Consider the following 26,274-nt stretch of genomic DNA (forward strand, 5'->3'; position numbering starts at 1 on the left):
GTCTTCCTTTAGTGGGAATTCACCAAGTTCACCAAACATAAGATACGAAGTGTTCAGCCTTAGTATATAATAAGTCAAAGTAATCTCCTAAGTACTATGGTAATACAACATAACATTGTTACGTGGATATTAACATGAGTTAAGTAAGAGCAAGACCAGTGTAAATATTCCACTTGTCAAAATAGGATACAAAACATCTAAATGGCAAGAATCATTTATCCCAACACTTACTACTGATGACTGAAGAGCGACGATCCCAGTGTTCTCAGTGCTAAAAGAGAACTTAGCATCTCCACCATAATTCAGGTCATCGGTTCCCTGAGTCGGCACATTGTCCTGGCGTGAGTAAAGTGAAGGTGTCAGCAGACGTGGCCATAACGTCAAGATAGGCTCGTGATCTGCTCTTTATGGCCAGATAAACGCCTCTCCCTCTCCACCGGATGACACACGCAGCATTTCTGAATCGGCGTGATATTTCGTGACAGGTGCCTGGCTGACGGTGGAGTTGTGTTGGGGGCTGCGGGGAGAGAGGGGGGGGTTAATCTTGGCTAGTTTTCTCTCATATTTTGCGGGAATAGATGGAAGCTGGTAATAAAACAGGTGGCGTCGTCATAAGGGTGGTGAAGAGGAAGTTTATTTCCATGCTATGATATATTTTCCCATATGCCAGAGACGGACTTACGATTGTGTGTTGACAAGACTCTGAGGAAATTCTATATAAAAACATACTCAGAACTACTACTCTTAAATAAATGAACTCCCGTGTACCGGTTATAGCAAAGTACTTCATCTACAGTACTTAAATAGCCACTCATTTGGATATTACTGAATATTTTTAAAGGGAACAAATGGAAAAGGGTTCTATCAGCAGGTACACGCAGTCAGTCCCTCACCCGCCCACAAGAAGACTGTCCTGTCAGCTGGGCCGCGATCTGGAGCACTCCGGGTGAGCTTCAGTAACCACCCACCTCACACCCAGACCACCCATTCACCTCACACCCTCACTATCCACCCACCTCGCACCCTAACCCTAGTCTATGGCTACACCTCCACTACCACACCCGTCAACTCGCCGCCCCCACACCTGTCGCCTTGCACCACCACCACACCTGTCACACCACACCACCACTCCCACACCTGTTGCTGCACGCCACCACCACACCTGTTGCTGCACACCACCACCACCTCACTTGTCTGCTCAACACTACCACCACACCTGTCACAGCACACCACCACTACCACACCTGTCGCCACACACCACCACACCTGTGGCTGCTCACTACCACCACACTTGTGGCTGCTCACCACCACCACACTTGTCTTAATTAAAGTCAACCTCATGATAGCCCTCAGACTTTTGCGTGGTGATCCTGAGGGCATTGTTTCCTTAAAATTGCTAGAATATGAGTATATGAGCCATGGGATTGGTGAATCTCATAGCCAGTAAAGGGAACTATTTGGTAAATATATACCCAAGACCAAACCCATCGGCTCCAGGAATACAAGGAGACCATTACACATGAATCATGCGGCGGTTGACAAAGTTAAGAAAAAGTCTAAAAAAAATCGAGACGTGGGTTAAGACAACTGACAAGCAGGACAGAAGGATGTATGGCAGGTCCAGAAACCAAGCAGTCAGAGTACAGAAGGGCTGAAGAAGAGTTCCTGAGGCCGATTGCAAGCGAGGTCAAATCAAACCCAAAGGCTTTCTACCGCTACGCTAAATCGAAACTAACAACGCGAGTGGGCGTTTTCCTCAGTGTTCACAAGAGAGGATGCAAACAATCTTCCTGCGTTTGAGGAAAGACGGTTTGACACTGCGCTTACCCACATTCTGTTCTCAGAAGAGATTATAAGAAATAAACTTTCACAACAAAACTTAAGGTTCATAAGAGTCCTGGCCCTAACATGGTGCATCCCAGAGTGCTTGCTGATCCCTCTTAAGATCCTGTTCTGTAAATGCCTGGATGAGCAAAAGGTCCCCAGTGGCTGGAAAATGGCTTATGCGAGTCCTATCTTCAAGAAGGGCGATCATCACTCCACGAAAAAAATAGAACAGTGAGCCTGACCAGCATGGTGTGTAAAGTACGAAAGAGCATTAGAAGAGATGCCATGATGGAACATCTATTACGGGATGCTCATGCTTGACATATATGGCCACACTCTCCAACACTACGTCCTTGACTGTGAGAACATAGAACCTTTTAGGGACAGGCCCAAGCACACTGTGTGTGAAATGACACAACACTTTATCTCTAATGACAAGATAGCTGACATATTAAGGCTGCGTCCACTTTTTTGCACTTGGCAACAAAGTCAATTCCTATAGAACCAAACGCACAATATACTTGAATACCTCTCCGCAGATGTGAATATCAAAATGTGCGGCCAGGCATATTGCCTCACACTGCTGTTCTCACGCAGTTGTGAATAACTAAACAAACATTGTATTAGAAATACTCTGTAACATTCATTGCCACAATATCCTGACTTCTGGGGTCTGTTCTACCAACCCTTTGTGAACTCTATTGTAATTCTTTTGCGTTACCGCTCACAGGATGAGTATAGGGTGCACAATAAACTAGCCACTGTACGTGGTAAAATTCAAAATTTAAAAATTCTGCTGACCACCATCACACCTGTCGTCGCTCACCACAACCACCACACCTGTCGTCGCTCACCACCACCACACCTGTCGTCGTTTACCACCACACCTGTCGTCGTTCACCACTACACCTGTCGTCGTTTACCACCACCACACTTGTCGTCGCTCACCACCACACCTGTCGTCGTTCACCACCACACCTGTCGTCGTTCACCACCACACCTGTCGTCGTTCACCACCACACCTGTCGTCGCTCACCACCACCACACCTGTCGTCGTTCACCACCACCACTACACCTGTCGTCGTTCACCACCACCACTACACCTGTCGTCGTTCACCACCACACCACCTGTCGTCGTTCACCACCACTAAACACCTGTCGTCGCTCACTTCCACCACTACACCTGTCGTCGTTCACTACCACTACACCTGTCGTCGTTCACCACCACCACTACACCTGTCGTCGTTCACCACCACCACTACACCTGTCATCGTTCACCACCATAATATCGAGGGTAGCAGTAGGGCGCTGGCAGGTCAGGTCCTCCAATATTCAGCAAATATTGTTTCCAGCCTCGTCCGGCATTACCTGGATGTCTGGCCATCAAATTAATCTGACGAAGTTCAGTCAGAATCATATAGGAATTTCCCTGTACCCGCTTTCTAAGAGATGGGATGAGGGAGGGTAGGGTGGGGGAGAGTGTTCTGGTGTGAGGTGGGGGAGGGTTGCTGTTCTGGTGTGGGTGGGGAGGAATGTGTTCTGGTGTAGGTGGGGAGGAATGTTGTTCTGGTGTAAGTGGGGAGGATGTTGTTCTGGTGTGGGTGGGGAGGGTATTGTTCTGGTGTGGGTGGGGGAGGAGTGTTGTTCTGGTGTAAGTGGGGAGGATGTTGGTCTGGTGTAGGTGGGGGAGGGGTTGTTCTGGTGTGGGTGGTGGAGGATGTGTTCTGGTGTAGGTGGGGAGGGTTGCTGTTCTGGTGTAGGTGGTGGAGGAGGTTGTTCTGGTGTAGATGGTGGAGGGAGTTGTTCTGGTGTGTAGGTGGGGGAGGGGTTTCATTTTGTTTGGGTCGGAAGGCTTATCCCCCCCTCCTCTCTCTCCATGGCACGGCTGGACTGGACGTGGTCAGGCAGTTTTCTGACCTGAGGAATTTTCTTTTAATTATTAATTTTTTTCGATCTGTTTGAATAATATTAAATCACCTAGGTTGCTCATCATGTGTGCGTGTGCGTGTCAACAACCACACACACACACACACGCACACACCGGTGACACAAGTTGGTGATGAGTGAACTAGACCAGGAGTCGTACCCATTACCCAGAGTGCTCCCAGAGAGGCAGGGGTGTGAAAGGCAGAGAGGGAGGTCGAGTGCTGAGGACTGGACTGGACTGCCCTGCCCGACACTAGCCTGGCACACCAAGAGTCGCGTAACTTTTGCCTCCGTGTCACAAGCCGTGAACCAATTTGTAGCCGGGAGTGTGTTCGTGAACCATATAACACACACACATACACACACTCACTCCTGATATGTTATGAAGCTCACACGTTCATTGAAGAGGAGTGAAGGTGGGAAGAATTGTACTACCTTTGGCGGGTTGCTTGGGGATGTGGAGCAGAGGGAGGGGGGGGGAGACAGAAACAGAAACGAAGAGAATGACAAAGAGAGAGTTTCAGAAGCCGTCTAACATACAGATACAGAGTTACAACCGTCCAACATACAGGTGCCCAATTTCAAAAACCACTCCCAAAAAATGTAACAACCCCCCGTTCCCAGTTAGGGGTCAGGGTTACCCATGCTGGAGGGGCCACCAGGTGAGGGATGAGACGAAATGATCACCAGGAGAACCATGACCCTTAAGATGGGGATAGATGGGGATGGTGCACCCTCCCTTGACCCAGCCCACCACGGGCCAGGGAGTAAGATTCCCATGTGTTTCTCGTGCGTGGCGCCCCGTACTGCTTAGAGACAGGAATCCTAGGGGTTGGGCGATGCCGCACGCTGAGCCCTGCGACTAGCAACACGCTCCCTCCGTTTCGGCCACTTCTCGTTCGACGAATCACCAGAAGCGGTCCAAGAGTTGGGAGTCTCTTGAAGGGACTCCTCCTCCTAAGGTCCGGCCTTCGGGACCCTCTGGTGAGTCTCGGAAGGCCACCCAGGTGTCAGCTACGGCCGTCACACTATGGCAGGAGACTCCCGGTAGTGGAGCAGACTCGCTTTCTGGGTATGGTCCTGACCATCGTCTCACATAGATGGTTACCACACCAACGGGAATTAAAGACAGCGTGTCTCCGCGTGTCTCATCGGTATGCTATGCTCCCACATATCTCTTAGGGTGCTGATCGGACCATGCTTCTTCGTCTATACCGTGCCTTGGTTCGGCCTAAGCTTGATTATGGCTGTGAGCTGTATTCCTCCGCGACGCCATCTCGTTTGTGTATTTTAGACTCTGTCCACCACACTGGCTTTCGCTTGGCTACCGTTGCTTTTCGATCTTCCTTCATCCCCAGTCTTCTGTGTGATGCGGGTGAGCCTCCCCTGGACCTCCGACGACAACAACTGGCTGTACGGCTTTAATGCCGTGCTCAGTGGCCCCCTGGTTCCCTTCTTTATGTCTCTCTTTCCCGACTTGACCTCCACCTTGAGTATTGGCAAATACCTTTTCTACCTCGTCCCTTAGACCCTTTAGACTTCCGTGTGGGGTATCTCGTTGAGCTCGGTCTATCCTTGTTTTTGACTCTGCCGGTTGTATACTCGGCTATTCCCCCCTGACAGCTGCCGGGGTGGAATTTTGCCGTTATTTTTCGGGAATCAAGAGTGCTTATCTCCCTGGCCACGTTGGATCGCACTTTTTGGAGCACGCTGCTGAGCACGGTAATCTATTCCAGTCTTTGCGGACGGGTTAAAGACGGATGCCAGGGTAAGATATTCTGCAGCATCAAGAACATTTTCTCTAGTGCGTTACCCATCACTGCCTCGATTTTTACGACTAAGCTATGAGGGATTTTAGCTACATTGCAGTGCATTTTTGGGTATAATGATAATTTTAAACAATTTACTATTTATAGTGACTCGCATAGTGCCCTGCAGGCACTTAGAGTTTTGAGACTCGGCCCACCCCCTCATCGTCAAAATTGTAGAGTGGCTCTTTTTACTAAACTTGCGTGGGTACCTGCTCACGTCGGCGTTGATGGCAATGAGGCAGCCGATGCAGAGGCAAGGTGTGCAGAGGCGGCTGCAGGCCAGCCCCAAAGGAGGCCTCTCCCTTTCCGTGACATCCACCCTGTACTCTGTGGGACTGTCCATCGCTTGTGACAGGACCAGTAGGCTAGAGCTGGGATAAATAAACTGCGGGAGATAACTGATGTGGTGCATCCATGGCGGCACCCAACGATGCCTCCCGGTTACAGACCACCTTGACTTGTCTACGCATTGGCCATACCCGATTGACACACGGGTACCCTATGGACGGTGGCGCGGCTCACTGCCTGGTCCCCTTGACTGTATGATGCTTGCTGGTTGAGTGTCACAGTCTGGGGGACCGGCGGCGGAGGCACCTCTCACTGGGCCGTGGGGAGATGGTTCTTACTGTACACTCCCTGTGGTGCTGGGGGAGGAGTCATGCTGCTGTAATGAATGAAAACTCGTGCAGAAGATATAAGAAGAATTTATAGTTGTAGGAATGTAAAGTGAGGAAGATTTGGTAGTGTGGTCGTTTAGTTATTTAACTGTATATTATATTCATAGGGGGAATCTTCTAATCACCAATTCTAAGTACTCAATGGCACAGACACATTAATAGATCAATATATCGAAGTTACTAGACACTGACTCTTGGACACAAACATGAAATGGATACACTTCCCACAGTAAGTAACTCACCCTAATGGATCGCTCTGACAATGACTCACGTGTAACCTGAGGGAGGCCCAGCGGCTGGGGAAACTGCAGGTGCTGCTGAACTATGTCTCCTATGGGAGACTGCTAGCTGGAGACTCGGTGCTGGGGAGGGAAGTCTCCCTCTGGGGAGGAGCTGTCAGCCCCTTCCCTGTCACAATAATATCCCGAATGCGAATGCTCAAGGAGGGAGCTGCAGGACCTGTATATTGGAGGTCACGAGCCGGAAGATGCGTCACTAATCTGGGTGTGTCTGGCCAGGTGACAGGTGTACTGGCTGGAGGGTAGCTTCTTGAGTAACACGGTCATGTCGCCGGGTTAAGCTAATCGCGTGGCGGTGAGAACTCTGGGTCAATGAGACCGTGACCTCTCTTGGGTTAGGTCTGGACAGCTGTGTTTGCCTAGGTGCGTGGTCCAGTCGCCGGTCGGTAATGCTTCCTAACTATTACCACCCGGGTGTCTTGCAGGTGTAGTTTCCTTAACACGGCCATAACGCCGGGTTATCTCCAGTACCTTGGGTCAGGACCGTCAGCTCTCTTGGGTCAGGTTTTACTCTCACTGTATGGCGTGTTTCCTTTTTAGTAGTTTTATTTCCGGTTTTGTTTTATTCTTCAATTTAATTTTAGTTTAACCTTTTACCATTAATTATTATCTGTGGCGCCATATGACCCTGGTTGTTGCTGTGATAAGATAATATTCATAATACTTCATTCCAGTGTGAAAGGGAGCGGTGGACATCCACATCAGAGCTGAGCACCCAAGTTTAGCCTTGATGAGCGTCAAGTGCCCACTGTGGTCAAGGAGATCTTCGCTTGACGGAGACCTGGAGGGAAGCTTCACAGGTGACTTTGCTGAAACGTTTTTTTTTTTTTTTCGAAACTAATATTTTTGTCAGTGTACACCTCCAATGTTGGCATGTAACCTAGGAGCCTCAAAGACTCTTTCCCTCACAGTAAACTCCGCCCTCCACGGCGTGCCGTAGGCGGCCAGCAGGGAGTTGTTTCTCATAAGTTATTATTGTTGATGTAATAGTTTAATTACTAAACTAGTTATGCACTTAAATACCTCAATGTTAAAGCGCAGTAATAATAATATAAAAACAACGACATGCAGCAGCTGGCTGGTCACAACTGGGGCAGACTTAACCCTCATTTTAGGTTATTTAAAATTAATATTCTTTCGGGCGTGTCTATAGAGATGTCGACCACATAGAGTTGTTCAGAGTACATCTACACAGGAGCATGTGGAATGTCAGTAATATAGCAGCCGTATCTCAAGAAATATTGAACAATGAAAAGGATCATGGAGCTGTGTGTGTGTTTGCGCGCTCCTCTTTTTCCGTCTCTTTCTCCTCCTTTTCTAAGTTTCTCTTATCTTGTTTCCCATAATTAAGTAGAGAAATAATGAATATTCAAATATTTTATCTTATCTTGGTTCATCATAAAAAAACTGCATTTGACACATCCATCACAAACCTGAATGAAAATCACACATCAATAGACAAATTCAGTAGGAATATCAAATATGAAACTGCGGGGTCTCCATACACCTCCACTCAACTGTAAAATGACAGATTAAAAAGAGAAAAAACGACGACTGAAATCCTCCCCTAAAAATAGCGACGCTATCTGGACACAGCAAATTATTTTGAAACTTCAGAGTTATTTCAATTTTAGGTTTACCAGCTTTTGCGGGTCGTGTGTGTGTGTGTGTGTGTGTGTGTGTGTGTGTAAAGTCACACTCAACAAGTAGCCGTGCGTCTACTGGAGTGTTTATACTTTGAGAGGAAACCCCATGACGTCATGACGCTGTCAGTGGACATCACATGACGTCAGATTATCCCCGAGTGACGGCTCGATGATGTCATGGGACCTTGCGTGACGACATGATGATGTAAGAACACCCTACTTGGTTGTGTGAGGGCTGCTAGGGGTTCTGTGAGGATGTTAGGGGATGTGTGAGGGTGCTAGGGGTTGTGTGAGACCAGTAGGGACTATGTGTGGCTGTGGTGGTTGTGGGCAGCAGTGGTGATTCAGTAGTTAATTATCGGCCACCTCAACCACCACCTTGGACTGTATGCGCGGACGTAGAGATAGGGTGTTGGCGCCGGACGAGATGGGCACTAAATAGCTCACAGCCAGGCACACATCACCACCTGCGACTCCGCCCACACAGACATCTTGACCCTCGAGTTCATCGTTGTGTTCGAATCTGGCGAACCTGCCTACCTGTACAATGAAAACCACCAGTCCCTGTCTAACCCCTCACGATCTACCTGGAATTGAATATTTCTGTTGTCATTTTTACTGAAGCTGAGCCGTATTGGAAAGTATTCTTTACGTGTATCGGACCTACAGCTTTTTATTCTGCCATTTTAGTGTTGTTATAAATTAATAAAGTATATTGTTCAAGAAAACCTAGTACATGCCCTGTCATTTACATCTAGTGAGGAAATCCCACAACGCTGCTACGATTGTGTGAGGCTGCTAGGGGCTATGTGAGGCTACCGTGAGTTTTGTGAGGCTACCAGGAGTATTGTGAGGCGGCTAAGGGTTGTGTGAGGCCCCTAGAAGTTGTGTGAGGTTGCTAGGAGTATGAGACTGCTAGGGGTTGTGTGAAGCTGATAGGGGTTGTCTGAGGATGCTAGGGGCTGTGTGAAGCTGATACTGTGTGAGGCTGCTAGGGGCTGTACAAATCTGCTAGAGGTTGTGCGAAACTGTGTAAGGCTGCTAGGGGCGGTGAGGTTGGTTGCTGATGTGTGACACTGCTAGGAGCTGTGTGGGGCTGCAAGAGATTGTATGAGGCTACTAGGGGTTGGGTAAGGCTACTAGGGGTTGGGTAAGGCTACTGGGGGCTGTGTGAGGCTACTAGGGGTTGTGTGAGGCTACTGGGGGTTGTATGAGGCTACTAGGGGTTCTATGAGACTGCTAAGGGCTGAGTGACGCTGCTAGGGGTGTTTAAGGCTACTAGGGATTGTGTGACGCTACTAGGGATTGTGTGAGGCTGCTAGGGATTATATGAGTCTGCTAGGGGTTGTATGAAGCTACTAGGGGTTGTGTGAGCCTACTACGGGATCTATGAGGCTGCTAGAACTTCTGAGAGGCTACTAGGAGTTGTGTGAAGCTGCTTGAGATACCGTGAGACTGCTAGGGGCTGTGAGAGGCTGCTAGGGGCTGTGTGAGGCTACTAGAGGCTGTGTAAGGCTGTTAGGGGCTGTGTAAGGCTGTTAGGAGCTGTGAGGCTACAAGAGGGTGTATAAGGCTGCTAGGGGGTGTTTGAGGCAGCTAGGGGATGTGTAAGGCTTCGTGGTGCTGCATGAGACTTCTATGGGTTGCGTGAGGCTGCTAGGGGCTGTGTAAGACTGCTAGGGGCTGTGTGAGGCTACTAGAGGGTGTATAAGGATGCTAGGGGGTGTTTGAGGCTGCTAGGGGATGTATGAAATGTTAGGGATTGTGTGTGGCTGCTGGGCATTGTGAGGCTGCTAGGCGCTGTGGGGCTGCTAGGCGCTGTGTGGGGCTGCTAGGCGCTGTGTGGGGCTGCTAGGGGCTGTGTAAGACTACTAGGGGGTGTGTAAGACTGCTAGGGGGTGTGTGAAGTCGCTTAGGGGTGTGTGGGGAAGCTTAAGAGGTGTGAGGGTGCTAGGCGCTGTGTGAATCTTCTAGGAATCTAGGGGCTGTGCGAGACGTGTTCTCGTGGGAATAATTTAGTTGACTGTGGGGGTAACTACGTTTGTAAGCCTTCTTGCAGTTCAAGGCAATAATATGACGTCACTTTTAATAGCATTAGTAATATTTGTCTATATGCAGTCTTGACCAAGATATTGTAGGTGTGTTTTCATTTACTGTCAGGTCTGCTGGGTGATGCCACTTTGTCTCACTTACATGATTTAATTTCTCCCGTTTGAAAGGCTACGCCATTATCTGTACAGGGCTATGCTTCAAGTCTGGTAACTTCATGGCTATTTGTTTAGTGACTTTTAGTCCATGTATTTCTTAGACTTATCCCTTTGCATGATGATTCCATGAGTATGTTTCTGCCTTACTGTCCTTTTTACAAAGAAGTGTGCTCGTTTCCTGGAGTAGTCAGACTGTGGGCCAGATGCACGTACCGTCCGGGGTCAGCCAGAGGGTGTATGGTATGGATATTCTACAGCCTGGCACGACAGGTCATTTCTGGTCTTCGTGGTCCACGCCCTTCAGGAGACTGCTGTACCTTGTCATGGGTGTGGCTTGGAGTAGACCATACCTATCCAACCTTTGGCCTAGGAATCGGCCATCAACCTGCCCTGTGTCGGGTGATTTTAGATGGACCTTGAAGAAATGCTCATGTCCATTGAAATAATAAACATACGTAAAAACAATTGAATGTGAAATTGTACTTGTGTTAAGTGATTAAGAAATAAGACAGATGTGTGGCTGTACTGACATTCGCCGAGCATAATCCTAACCTGTATGTTATTGTACATATTTTTGGAGGAGTCCATGGTACTTATTAGTGGGCCCTCCTAGTATTGGGTGGGAGGTTAATTAAATCCAACCTTTTCCTTAGCAGCCCGATACCAGGCGAAACAGACATTTACCCCGTTTTTAAGACTGTTTTTTCCCTCATATGTGATGTATTTCAAGAAAATACATTGCCGACTTTATTTTCTGCATTGCTTTGATTTTTGCAAGTATATATGTTCAATACCTTTACCTTTCGTTTGGTCCTTTCTCTTATTAGTGATCAAGTGGGACCACTCGACTTAAAAAGGGGGGGTGGGGAGTCTGTGGGAGTTAATATAACTGGTTGTTGTGTTGGAGGTGGCTAGCCTGTAATTGGTTTCAAATGCAGCGTACAGATTTTCATCACTGGCACTGATAAGTCCAGTCCTTGGAGCTAGTCTGGCCAGGTGGCCCAGCCAGCTGTTGGCTAGGCGAGATGGCCAGCCGAGCCACTGGTGACTGTAACTACAGACTCAGCAATACTCCCAGGGGGTAGCAGTGCCCTCAGAGATGTAACCATATGTTGAGTAAGTGTGTGTGTGATCAGACTTCATACAGAGAGTTCGTGCAACACTGACCCTGACCTTTTCAGTATCAGTGGAATGACCAAGGAGGTAAACCTAAGTGTATTTAATAGCAAATCCTTTCAAAATAACTAGCCATATCCTTTGATAGAATGTAGTTTATTTTGTAAATAAATGTAAAAAGTGTAATTTGATATTTACATAATCCTGTGATAACTTTACACCACGTGAGAAAATAATACCAAGTGACTTTATGCACAAGTGAATATAAAAACTAATTATTTCCCCATACTCACTAACATAGGTGGTGAGTTAAGGGTAGTGGCAGCATACCAACCATTAAGAGGCTATAACCTCCCGATTGGGTTTTGTGGGATTGACTAAAGATAAACAAGTAAATTATAAAAACCCAAAAGAGGTAGCTAGGGGCTGTGTGAGGTAGCTAGGGGCTGTGTGAGGCTGCTAGGGGCAGTGTAAGGATGCTGGGAATTGTATGAAGCTGCTTGACGTTGTGTTAGGGTCTGTGTGAGGCTGCTACTAGGCACTGCGCCCCTAGCAGCCTCACAAAACCTCTAGTAGCCTCTCACAGCCCCTAGCAGCCTTGTACAACCCTAGCACCTTCACAAAACCCCTAGTGCTTCACACAGCCCCTAGGAGCATCACACATTCCCTATCAGCCTCCCAGAACTTGTAGCACTCACACAGCCACTAGTAGCCTCATCCAACCCCTAGTAGCCTCATACAACCTCTAGTAGCCTCACACAACCCCTAGTAGTCTTACACATCCCTTGGCAGCCTAGTACAGCTGCTCCTCGACTTACGACGGGGTTAGGGACCCAAATCCAGGTCGTAAGTCAAATTGGTCGTAAGTAGAAAATGCTTAAATAATACATAGAAAATCTAAAATGGGTGTCTCTTTTTCTTCTCAGCACCACAAAACTCTAACTTTTAAGCTTGCCAGCCATTTTAAAGTGAATTACAAACGAAAAAATTTTCAGTACACAGCGCAATCACTAACGTTGGGACTCGAAAATACATAATTTGACAATTTTGGTACGAATGAGGGGGTCTTATGTCCGGGTGGTCGTAGGTCAAGTATGTCGTAAGTCAGGGAGTAGCTGTATACCACCTAGGAGCCTCACGCAACCCCTAGCAAAAAATTTAAGAATTTGTAATGTAAAAGATAAATACATGTACACGAAAACTGAAATTAACAGATATGGAACACTGGCAAATTTGAAGGTGCAAAAATATGATAATTACAAAGATTGTTGATATTTCCAGTTATTTTATTCATTAGTGTGAAGTTTATTTTTGGAAATTTCGACAGTCTGAAACAATCTAAATATTTTGATAAAAAATCAATAAAATATGAGCTACCATAAATACATAAACATGCAAACCCTCCTAAGAGCTATATAAGCAAATTCTTTGTCTAAATATTATATCAAAGGTGTCTTCTTACAAAAATTGGATAAAGCTATAAAACATTTTTTGTGCAACATCTATAAAACATACATACAGCACCCATACACATAGAAGTATTTATTTAAATAAACAAACATATTGCTGTATTAAGCCCATACAGGGGACCCCCCCAAATTCGCGGGGGTTAGGTTCTCAAATGGCCGCGAATCACCAAATTCGCGAATAACATTTGCGGACCCGGGGGTACATTTTTACCTGTGTGCAAAGAAATGTATATTCCCTTTATGTGTTTGCCCTTATGACAATTATTTCTTTTACCTGTACTGTATTGAGGGAAAAAAAAATCTCTCTCTCTCTCTCTTACAATACAGGTAAAGGAAATTACTGTCTCTAGAACAAATGGCTCCCTGTCCCAGCAGAGAAAATGACAGCAACTTTAAAACTACCCACAGACATTCTGGGGAACATCCAGGGTGTCATCCGCGAATAGTAGAAGACCGAAAAATAAAAATCCGCGAACTTTGGGGGCCCCCTGTAATCCCTAACTCCAGTTTTAAATCACCTATTTCCTGCCCAGTTGTACTCCTTGGCCCTGGGAAATTTTTTTTATATTAAAAAATCTGAAACAAAAATACAGATACAGTAGTATATCAATTTTCTGACAATTTGGGACTGGAAACAAACTGGATTTTGAGTTTTTCTTTTTTCTTTTCTTTTTTTCATAAAAGACATGAGAAAATAGCCATAGATTTGGTCCCAAGAAAATCCAAGATTTAAATACTCTATATACAAGTTTTTGTTACTAAAAACTTTATTACTGTATGATAGAGAAAGTTGTATAGCTCATAGGCGTTGGTAAAGCCTTAGCTTAATCCATTCAATGCTAAGTTGTAAATACAGTATTTCCCATTACAGTACAGTACATACACATACTACTACATACTAGTACACTGTACTTGTACACTACCTACCTGTAACATTTCGTACAGTATTCGAATATCACATTAAGAAGAAACATTTAGTAGTTGCTGAAAAATAAATATAAAATAAAAGTGACAAGGCTGGAGAGTAGTAACTATTTGTAGTCCCCCAAAAAATATCGTTAGATTTTCTGTTGCTACAATTTGAAACGCTAGACAAAATGTTTCGATATGCTTCCCAGTACATCATCTTAAGTTAGTATACCTGCTAACTGAGTTGGGGGTAGGATTGGGAGATGGAGTCTTCCTGGTACTAAATACTTCAATATAATTAGAAATCCGTTAAGCTATATTAATGTACTGTATGCATCATTCAAAAACCTATATGCTCATTCATGCTCAACGGTCGCGGATGTAGAACTACCAAGCATTCAGAAACAAGTCGAGTAACACTGCTTGGAAAGCCTTGAATAACATCGACACCATGGCTAACAATACTTTTTGGGAGGACTGCACATTGGTTTGTTTTGGGCTTTCATGAATAGCTTGACCCTCTCTTACCTGACATCTCATGAACCTGCAACTCCCAATTAATGGCATGTAGTTGTCCAGTTGGCCACAAACCCAGTTCTATCATTATTTCTTGACATCCAATAATCACCCATGAAACAAAATTGTAATAATATAAAACATCATTTCAAATAAAAAAGTTCAGAGGCAGCTCATGTATTCGGGATGAAGCTGAAGCTCCTGCATTGAACTGTACTGGCAGAGGTGTCAATTCTTAAATACAATTACTTTTATAAATTGTTCTCTGAAAAGAATATTCAGAGGATTAGTACAGTATTTTCAATAAAATAAATGAAAACACACTTCATACTTTAAGTAAAGATTCCCATATACTGTAGTTGACATTTTTAGGTTACTGCATGGTGCTGCCAGACATGGAAGCTATTGTACCACAGTTGACAACTTGACTTATTGTCCAGTGTTAGTACAAAAGGAAATTGTAGTTTCCAGAGAAAGCCTGCTATGTTTGGTAGGGTCCAGCCTGGTAACACCTTTCTCACATCTGTATTAGACACACATTGAACTACTGGTGGGATACGTAGTCAAGGTTAAATAAGTCTCATCGGTCTCAGTGTAAGTGTGCATCATCATAACTTTTTTACTTATTGATTAACTTTTTTGTTATTGTACAATTCATTATTTTGACATGCTTAACTAATTATTTCTTATTTACATTATACTGTACTGTAATTCATAATTAGTAATTTGTTTAATTGTTTACACAATGCAGTCATCCACCCATAATATCTTGAAAGTAACTGAATCACAACCTGTGATATGGCCCAATACCCACGCAATCGGCAAATGACGCACCGCTCGAGGAAAAATATGTTTTTCATTAGCATATCAACTTTCTTCATTTGACATTTATTTAGTAAACCTTTAAACAGTTATTTAAAGAAACATAGTATCAAAAACCATATATCCACATCATGGCCAGAGGCGCTATTGACAACCACCCACTGACTCAACACAAACGTTTAACTCCCACACAGAATAAACAAAATGCTCTTCAATTTTTATTATTTTATAGTCCTATAATTTATTTAATTTAGTTCTAAATCACATTAGTGAAGAAATTATTTTTCCAAAATTTTTATACTAGTTGCTTTACTTGTAATAAAGGCAACATGCGTAGCCATCTTACAGAACACAGTTGACTGGCAACAAGTGTTATGTTTTGAGTTGTGATGCATTCTTGATGGATTCCATTAGTTCCTTAGTTTATTTTTATTATTTTTTTAACTTACGTCAGACTGGGACTCCTTATCCTATCTCAGATATTATAGAAATTAAAGTAAACTATTTACCTTAACTCACACAAGATAAACTCATACAGATGCTGTGTGATGTTTTTGTCTTATATTACCAAACTATATTAAAAAAAATAATAATAAAAATTAATATTGTGACAATTTAATTGGACTAAAAATACCAAACTTTTTCATATACAGTAGTACAGGTACTGTATATTGAACAAAGTTCGGTATTAGACGAATTTTTTTAATTAATTTTATACCGAAAACCTCCTTATACCAAACTGGATACTTGCCAATAATATTTCAGTATAGAGAGTTAATACTGTACCCCAAATTCACAATACATAATTTCATATAAGCTCTAGTTCTCCCAGGAGGATGATACACAATAACTAAAAAAGAGAAAATAGAGCTCCTGAAGTTTGATCAGTGACTGTTCACAAGCTGTGCAAAATGTATGATATTGGTTCATGCACACTTCAGTGTACTACAGTACTTTAAAATGATTAAGCTTCTTAATTTTTATGCATAAATTTGTCTTCATATATTATGGTTGTACAGGGTATATTGAAACATTAAAGGTTCCATACAAAAAATGTTTTTCATACTTTAAAATAAGTACTACATAAAAAACTAGAACCTTCTAAGATGGAGAGAAAAGCAAGAATTGTTTACATATACAAGTGATATCTCCATTAGCCAGAACAATTGGTGTAGAGCACTTCTAGGAATAAGAGATTTCCGGGTAACGAGACAAATCTCTGAAAAATGGAAAAAATCCCTCATCCCATGAATTTTCCAGGTACCGGGAAAATTTTCTTGAAAGTTCCCGAAATTGTACATTATATCACCTCTTGAACCTGGAAAGAAATCCCCCATCCCCGTAATTTGTCCGGGTTCCGGAATTTTCTAGAATACTGTAATGCATTACAGTAAAGCCTCGAATAACGACGGTAATGTGTCCTCCAATATTGCAGTGTAAGGTGAATCATCGTATTGCGAATCATTAATTACCATTAATTAAAGCAATAATAATGAGATGCGTTCCCAAGTGTGACCTTTTCAGATCTTTTGTGTGGCTTTTTACCCTCTTTTTCCCCAAAAACAATACATGTACAATTAATGAAAATTACAAACTATATTCTTTAAATAATGTTTCTGAATGCACCTTATACAATATAAATGAATAATAATAATATGGTCACACATGAGGAGATGGGACGCCATTGTTTTCGTTTGTGTTTACAGCCGGGATTCCGGGTCGGTAGTTCTACACGAGAAAATGAAGAAAATAAGACCCTGATTGTAGCTGTAGTAAAATTGATGTAAAAAAATTAATATATATGTTTTAAGTAACGTTGTTTAATGTTAATAAATGGAACAATAGAAGTAACTAACCACTAATGGCAAAGAAAAAAAAGAGATGGATTGGGAATACCAACATATCCGTACGCATTTAAGGATACCACATCATTTAGCTTTTTAAGAATATGTACAAAAGATTCATTATTGTTTATTACTGAAATATGTATTTGATTGAATTAATCTTTATACATGCGAAATGAACAAAACAATGATTAATAATACAAGAGGATAAGAAACGGCATTGTTGTCAGTGTTTACACCCATAATGACAGTTATCCACCTGAAACTGAAGAAAATAAGACGCTGGTTGTTGTTGTAGCAAAATTAATGTAAAAAATATGTATGTTTAAATTAATGTTATTTAATGTACAGTAGAAGTAACCACTGATATTAAGGAAAAAGTGAGACTGATAGTGGAACGCCAATGTATACGTGCGCACTCAAGGAAACATAGTTATCTATCTTAAGAATATGTACAAAAGATTCATTATTGTTTATTACGGAATATATTTGATTGAATTAATGTTTATATATGTGAAATGAACAATGCAATTCATTAATAATACGTAGAATATTAAAACACACATGAGGAGACAAGACAGCATTGTTTTCGCGAGTGACGGTGGTTCAACATAAGAAACTGGAAAACCCTGGTTGCAGCTGTAGTGAACTTAATTGAATACCTGTATGTGTATTTTAAGTAATGTTATTTAATGTTAATAAATGGAACACTAGAAGTAACTAACCACTAATGGTAAAGAAATAAAGCGAGACGATTGGAAACGCCAACGTATGAACAGTAATTGCGTAAATGTGAAAACATATCGTCATTTCTCTACATATGAATATGAAAGCAACACTTATTTACCGTTCATATATGTTTTAAATAATATTTACGAATGTAAAACAAAAATTCTACTCACCAATGGTGGTAAAGTCTAAAACATAAGGACAGCCAATGAATATTGTGCAAGCTTTTACTAAGATGACGAAATCATCAGGTTCAACTCTGGCTGAAGCTGTGGGTTCAACTCTGGCTGAAGCTGTAGCTTTCCATAAAGCTGTTGCTGAAACTGTTACTGAACCTGAAGTTGATGTTGAAGCTGCTTATGATGCTGAATTTGATGGTGTTGCTAAAGTTGATGGTTTAGGCCTTCGAATAATAAAGCTGTCGAAAGAACCCTGCACAGCTGCTTTCTTTTCTCATTATACATCTTTATGTAGAGGTCATTTGCATTTATTTAAATTTCAATGCTTTGTTCTGTTAATGGATCCACTTCAGAAAATATGTTAATTGCTTGCTCCATATAATATCCACAGACCTCTCACCTTTTTCATATCGTTTTAACACATCTAGTTTCTATTACCTTTTGAAACAACACTACCATCACTTGCTTTCTTGCTCATGTTGAATAGGGATGCAAAAATGCTGTAAGAAATCTGATTAAGTTTTTCTCGTTCTTGTTCAGATGCGTGAAAACAAAAGGCCCACCAAGCTCCGACTGTTGTTTACTGGCGATGTGCATTACCACTCATTAGCCAGGCAGCTTCTTTGCACAAGGGGATTTAGTTATTATTTATATGCAGTGTTGTACGTTGACGTCGTTAATTCAAAGCTGTCAATGGACGGCGGCAACTTTTTGTTAACACTGACGCCATAAAGTTTGGGGGAAGGTGACGCAGTCAACTTTTCACCCGAGCGGAGCGTCAAGCGTCAATTTGTTCGTTAACTTCTAAAATTTTTTATTTTTCCAAGTTCGATTTTCAATTATCTTGTTATTAAGACGACCGACAAGGCCATGAGGGAGTTGTTCATCAAATACAACACCCCCATCCCCTCTAGTGCTGCCGTGGAGCTCATATTCTCCATGGGCAAGGACGTCTTGAGGAAAAGCGCAGCAGAATGAGCGACAAGCATTTTGAGATGCTAGTATTCTTGCGGGGAACAAATGAATAATTAAAATTATATAATATAAATCATTAAATGATTAAAAATGAAAGAATATTTTTTATGATTTTGTATATGTTACTCCCATACACAGGAGAATACGCGTTTCAGGGCTGCAGTTGTACGTCACTGAAAACTCATTGACGCTAAGTGTTGACGCTGATGCTAACGGCGTCACTTTATGAAATCATTTGCGCCGACGCTGACGGCATCAAATTTCATGGCCGTTTACGCTGACGCTGGCGGCGCAGCTTTTTTTTCGTTGACGCGTGCAACACTGTTTATATGAAAATGTCACTTTATTTTATTTTTATTATATTTTGGTCATAAATACGTATGAAATAAGGATGTAAATTGAATTTGGTCTTAAATTAACTAGGGTCTTAAATATGAAAAGGTGTTGGTCGAACTGTTGTTATCGGAGGCTTTACTGTATTTCATCTCTCAAAGCCGGAAAAGAATTCCCCATCCCTGGAAATTTTTCAAAATTTTCCAAGGACTGGAAATTTTGATTCAAAATTTCCAGAAAATGTGCTTGATTTTTATCCATGGAATTTTCCAGAATTTTACAGGTACGGTACTCGGAATTTTCCAGAAAATGTGCCCCTTGGAAATTTTTTCTCAAAGTCGGAATTTTCCGGAAAATTCCAGCTTTGGAAATGATTTTCCGATAAAAAATTAAATTCCAGCTAACAGAGAGTACCAGTTAAGAGGCATTCTTGCTAATGGAGATATTGAGTATGCAATTATTTCTATAGAAAGCACCCCAAATTATGCAAAGTGAGAACGGTACAATAAAAACTTTCCAGTGCTTCACCAAGCACACCTTGTAACTAGAAACAGTAAAAAAAACTTTAATTTTAGTGGTGAAATTAGACAATGTCAAAAACATGAATGTGGTAAAGGAACAACAGCTGATGACTGGCAAAGAGGGAGAATACAACGAACAATTTTCTTAATAAATCATTCATTGCCAAAAAAATTTAATTCTTTAATGAATTCTTACAATTATTAAATGCTTATTGTTTTACAGTAGTAGCATAAAAGTGGTACAAGTAATACATTAACAGATGTAAATGAATGTGCCAGCTAACTGATGCAGGGTGGATGTGGTGGTGGTGGGTGGTCATCTAACAAATGTACGATATTACATTCTGTATACCGGGTAATTTTGGTCAATTATGAGTGTTTCTGTAAAAATATTTCCTTTTTGGATGCATGGGTGTGAGAACAACAACAACAAAATTGAAAACACCCAATCATGTGAGTTATGTTTGTAACTGCCCTATGACCAAGAATGGCCTGGGATGCATGCAGTCTACTTACAGTATTACTACATTATTTTTTTTTATTTCATTAATTATACATTTATCACATATTATTGTCACATTACTTGTTTATTAAATTTATTCACTATGATATTATATGTAAAATATGGATACGAAAAACCCATAATATTACAGGGCATTAGGCTAAGTGTAGCTTAGGCTAATGCACCATTATATATTGACCTTTTTTAATGGAAAATTCTATCATCTGGCCTGGCCATGGTCAGAATGTGGCCAGATTAGATAAGGTCAAACTGTACCACCTATCTGAAAATCTGGGTACTAATTAAGAATGTTCACTCAAACAATCTGGGCACTTTTGAACTACTGTACTGCACTTAACTAAAAATGGCCAAAGATTTGAAATTTATGAAATTTTGAGACACGGATAATTGATACACTACCTGTACTTTTCTTTTCATTACTCCTTTCATTTGAAAATTATGAATTACCTACCCAAATTATTCTGTCAAAAAAAATTAGATTTTAGTCTCAAAAATATACACATCACAAAAACTGGTAGAGAAGAAAATTAAATATCAAGGTACCGGTACTTGCTTACCTTTCCAACATTACCAGTACAGTACACTTATAATATGTACATATTAATGCCAAATAGAGTTTCTTCAAAACACACAGTTTTCCTTATTCAACACAGGATGAGAAAAAATTATTATTAGAATTAAGTTCTAGTCTGCATTTAGGAATTAATCTTCCTTCTTTTTCTCTTCTAGTGCCCTGATTCTTTCCAGTATAGGTGGATGTGAGTGATGCCAGGCAGAATACAGTGGGTCATACACTGGGAAACCTAGATTGTCTTCATTAAGTTTAATCAAGGCAGACTTGAGGTTTCTTGCGTGGCCAAGTTTTGTGGCAAAATCATCAGCTTGAAATTCATTGTAGCGACTAAACATGGTCAGCAAAAACTGCAAAATCTGAAAAACAAATACTGTACAGTTTAAAAAATAGTAAAACCTTCATGTTACAGTACAGTACATAGTACAGTATATTCAATAATTGTAGATTTAGAAAAATAAATTCTTTTGAAAAACTTTTCAACACCAAGAACAATTTCTGAATTCCTATTTTAACTCTTTTAACTTGTAATTTATCAAAACACACACCCACAGTGATATTCCCATTAGCTGGAACAATTGGTGCAGAGCTCTTCCAAGGATGAGAGATTCCCGGGTTATGGGACAACTCTCTCAAACCTGGAAGAATCCCACATCCCTGGAATGTTTCTGGGTACTGGGGAAAGTTTTCCGAAAGTCTAAGAAAGTCTAAACTACGTATCGCATCATCTCATCTCGCACGGACATACACTGTCTCATCACATTTAGACTGTGGGCACGAGCAAAAATATTTACAGCTAGTGTAAAAGTGTAACTATGAACTTTTATTCACAGCATCAGAAATAATTTTGATACAAAACTGTTCCAATAAAAGATCTTTAAACAAAATATTTCGACCCGATATAATGATGGGGACTCAATTCTTTTATGAAAAAGTAAGAAATGTTGATGATGAAGTACAGTATATAAAATGAGTTCTCAATAAGTTAGAAACATAATTTCTTTACAAAAATAATCCCAAAGAGTTTATCTAAAAGTTTGGGTAAATAAATGTATTTTAAAAAACAAAAAAGATATATGATACAGGCATGTGAGGAATGAATGGAGCTGTGTTTCACAGTGAAGACAGTGGGATTTTCCACTCTGCATTGGGGAAAATTTTCCCGAGTCTAAACGACGCAGCAACCCCCACTTCCTTCTCACTCTACTCCTTCCCTCCATCACTCACCCCATCTCTATCACTCTCCTCCTGTACCCTCCTTAATTGTTTCAGTAAATAAGAACAAGAATAAGAAAAGATAAGGGATAAGGTAAGAGAAATCCTGTAAAGAAATAAAAAATACAAATAAAGAGAAAAGTCAATATAGAGTAATTAAAGAATAAATAGAAAATAAAGATACAAAAGAAATATTACATCTGTTGGGGAAAAAATCCTCATTCTCGCATACGCTCTTGGCAGTCAGCTGTACAAGGCACCATCTCACTGAGCATCTGGTGTTGCCAGGAGCTCTAATACGCCTGGCAGAAGTGTTTACTGACTCAGCTGTGATGCTCTGCTCTGGAGGTTAAAGCCTCACACCCCAAAAATATGTCATTTGATGGCCCGTATCTCACTAGATTTTTTGTGTTTGTTTTATATTTATTTAAACAAGCTTTTAGAAAAATTATTCATGATCAGTTTGTTAAGAAAATGGTGTTTTTAACTTAATTATAACTGATTTTATAGACTAATATATAAACATTTCTTAAATTTTTTCCATAAAAGAATTAAATTCCCATCATTATACGGTATGTGTTGAAATATTTTGTTGAGGATATTTTATTGAAACAGCCTTGTAAAGAATTTTTTCAGGATCACTGTGGTACCAAATTCATCTATCAAAAACAATTAGAACAGATTTTGTGGATACAATTTTATACACTGTTTTGCTAACCGTAAATATTTTCACTCATGGCAGCAGCCTAAAATTAATGGGAGTGATAAGAGACTTGTACAAAGTAGAAGTGTATTTCATATGGTATACGTTGTTACTAAATTTATAAAATATAGAAACACATAGTACATATTAATAATGACCTGTAATTATTATTAAATTAAAATAAGGAGATTGAGGCAGGAAGTGATTGTACGACACTAACAATGTACAGTGGGGTATGCTATAACGAATCTAATTGGTTCTAGAACCTTGTTCGTTATAGCATTAGTTCGTTATAGGATTAATCCGTTCCAGGCCCCCAAATACAACCACTTAACACTGAAAAATATAATATAAAATTGTAAAAATTGTAAAAAAGTGCATAAATATGCATCTAAACCCCTGAAATAAAGAATATCATTAATATTTGTAATAAAAAAACAATAAATTAGAAAAAAAAAAAATTAAATAATGTTCGTTGTAGGAGTTTCGTTCGTTATAGCATTCTCAATTTTATAGGTAAAACCGTTCGTTATAGGAATATTCGTAGTAGGATCCGTTCGTTATAGCATACCCCACTGTATGTTATCAAAGGTGGCGAGGTTATGTTTTCACTGCTTATTTCATTGACTATGTACTGTGCATTATTTTTATTCCTTAGACACTTTAGTGTTCCTTAGCAACCACCTCCACCACAGTGGCAGCTCCCACTTACATGAACTTTCCTCTGTACTAACCGGATTTTGGTTGTGTTCTTCCAGGTTAGGGATACATGTGTCCAGTTCTAGACCCTAGTCCAGTTTGCACGGGGATCTGGATTAAGCAAGTCCAGGTAAGAGGGAGTTTACTGCAGTACAATAATCTCCCCATTAGCCAAAATCCCCAGTCCCAAGGACTCTCCAATAGCCGGAATTAAAATTGAGCCAGAAAATTTCCAGGAAAACTCTCTCCATTCTGGGCATGGGCTGAACCACCTTTCCACTTTGTTTCTTGTACACAGCAGATATCATGTTTTCTATGATTCAATGTCTCCACAATCTCACCCACTCTTTCATGGATCAAACCAACAGTTACACTTCCAGCTTTGAACCAAACTACGTTGAGTTCCTTCACTGTGATCACACGCAGTTTCCTGAAATTCATTAGTGTACAGTAAGGTCTTGTATTGCGTGAGTAATATAGACTGGAAAATTGTGCCAAATGCAAATACATAAACTAATGGGAGAAATAGCAATATAGACTGGCCACTCTACATCAACCTATGATTTTCCCATTTATAACCTCCAAATGATACAAACTCTGCCTTCGTTGACTCGATTGTGCTTTCCGGAAGGAATCAAAACATTGAGAATGGAATCGCGCTATAGGCAACATTCGTATGCAAAAGTTCGCGTTTTACAAACAGCGTTCCCCTATTCATCAATCGCGTTGCAACCAATTTGCGATGACAAAACACATGTTGTAGCAGAAATGACTGTAACTGGTATGAGGACTGTGACGTCATTCAAGACGGTGGCCAGCATTCAGCTTGAGAAGCGTTGGTGGGTGATTCGATCAGCTGATGGGCGCACAAAAACTGTTCCCTGTAATGCATATATTATCAATATGTTAACTAAATTTCATAATAACCAATAATTTTATTATAAAAAATGCAAAAATATTCAAGAGCACAACTTTCTTGATATTTACTCCACTGGAAACGAATGTAAACATAAAACCGATTACTTTATTGCAAGACTAGCCGATCAGCTGAGCAGCTAGTATACGGTAGTGCACTAAGGTAGTATAAGTTGCTATTCGCGGTTTTGCCATTCGCACCATTTCTTGGAATCTATCCCTCGCGAATAGCAAGGGTCTACTGTATACCCACAAAGTGTTTATTTCCTGCATTCAAGAGTCTTACACTGGCATTCTTAAAAATCTTCTTTCTACCAATTATTCCTTCCATTTGGAGGAATTTTTCTTTCCTCCACTATGCATAAAAAATTCTTTGCAATGGAAAGGTAAAATCCTGTGTTTGTAGTCCTGTTCCCCTGTGAGAAGCAGTGTATCTACAGTTGGTATGTCAGAGCCTCATAATATGGAAATAAATTTTGTTAAAGAATTCTTCTGAGTGTCTGTCGATGGAACGAATATTTCAAGAATACAGCTACTCCTCGACATACGACCTACTCGACTTACGACCACCCGGACATATGACTGCCTCAGTCGTACCAAAATTTTGTCAAATTACGTATTTTCGAGTCCCGACGTTAGTGATTGCGCTGTGTACTGACAAAATTTTTGTTTGTAATTCACTTTAAAATGGCTGGCAAGGTTAAAAGTGAGAGTTTTGTGGTGCTGAGAAGAAAAAGAGACACCCATTTTAGATTTTCTATGTATTATTTAAGCATTTTCGACTTACGACCAATTCGACTTACGACCTGGATTTGGGTCCCTAACCCCGTCATAAGTCGAGGAGCAGCTGTACCTGTGTGAATTCCTATGTTTCACTGATCAGTGATGGTAAGATTTAAAAAGTTGTGTTCGTATTAGCAGAATGAATTTCTGAAAGACTGAAACATGGTCATGAAGTACTGCATAATGGATGTTTGTATGGCAGATGTTTGGAAACCAAGGTTTGCCTCAATTGTATATAAAGTGGGAAGAGGACTTGCAGATACTTCTGCATGTAAATATAGAACAAAAGGGGAAAATTTTTAAAGAATATACATGTACAGTACAAGACGTCTACAAATCACTGATGATTTTCACTGGTTATCAGTGTGAATTCATGTATGATGTGACGGGGTGTATTGAAAGCATAACTGCCACCTTTCCCCCATTTTAGTTACTTACCAAGGAAACAACTAATCCATCCAAGGCACTAGAAGAGACATGAGAACCTTTCATTAATGGACCAATATTTTTTAGAGATGTACTGAAGACAGATGAAATCTTTACTTAATTCTTACCTCGTTATATGGAGCAAACACAAACTGCATGACAATAATGAGGCCAATAAATGCAGGTTGATTCTGATAGAATCCAAATGTTCGGTAGAGTGGAGAGTACTTGTACAGGGAACCAAACACTGAGAAGACCAAAAACAGGTTCACCTGAAACCATACAAAAAATTACAAACTACATCATCTATGCTGTCACTTTTAAAACATTTACATTTGCTTCAATGAAGTTGATATACAAACAGGAAAAATAAAGCCTTCATCAAAACCTATAATTATTTTCAAAATTTTCAAGGCCATCTGTGCTTCTCAAAGTGACTTGAGTTTATGCATGCACTATACCATAAAGGCAAGCCTAGATGACTAGTCCTCCTTCCCAGGTGCAATAACCTTAAGTAGTAGTATATGGAAGCATATGCTTTTCCCTTGGGGATAAAGGGGGAAGGTCAGGTAAGCATGTGACATCACAAAAGCTACTGTGCATTTTGCCTTTTTTCTTGGTAGATCATATTAT

At 41.0% G+C, this 26,274-nt stretch overlaps 1 protein-coding gene across 2 annotated transcripts in view; it reads right to left on the reverse strand.

Moving 5' to 3' along the window:
* Window positions 1–19,974: 19,974 nt before the first annotated feature.
* The window catches only part of LOC121878063 (CAAX prenyl protease 1 homolog), a 33,468-nt gene continuing 27,168 nt past the window's right edge, over window positions 19,975–26,274 (reverse strand). The window contains exons 7-9 of one of the 2 annotated variants that reach the window (XM_042384042.1): window positions 25,770–25,913; window positions 23,553–23,628; window positions 21,126–21,259 (exon numbers count right to left, since the gene is read on the reverse strand). In XM_042384042.1, the coding sequence (XP_042239976.1) occupies window positions 23,578–23,628; window positions 25,770–25,913 (195 nt within the window). In that variant the 3' untranslated portion in view covers window positions 21,126–21,259; window positions 23,553–23,577. Of the gene's footprint in view, window positions 21,260–23,552; window positions 23,629–25,769; window positions 25,914–26,274 lie in introns of both variants that reach the window. The other variant, XM_042384041.1, reaches the window with a different exon arrangement.

The sequence above is a fragment of the Homarus americanus genome, unplaced genomic scaffold, assembly GCF_018991925.1.
Source record: "Homarus americanus isolate GMGI-L3 unplaced genomic scaffold, GMGI_Hamer_2.0 scaffold45562, whole genome shotgun sequence".
Lineage (NCBI taxonomy): Eukaryota > Metazoa > Arthropoda > Malacostraca > Decapoda > Nephropidae > Homarus > Homarus americanus.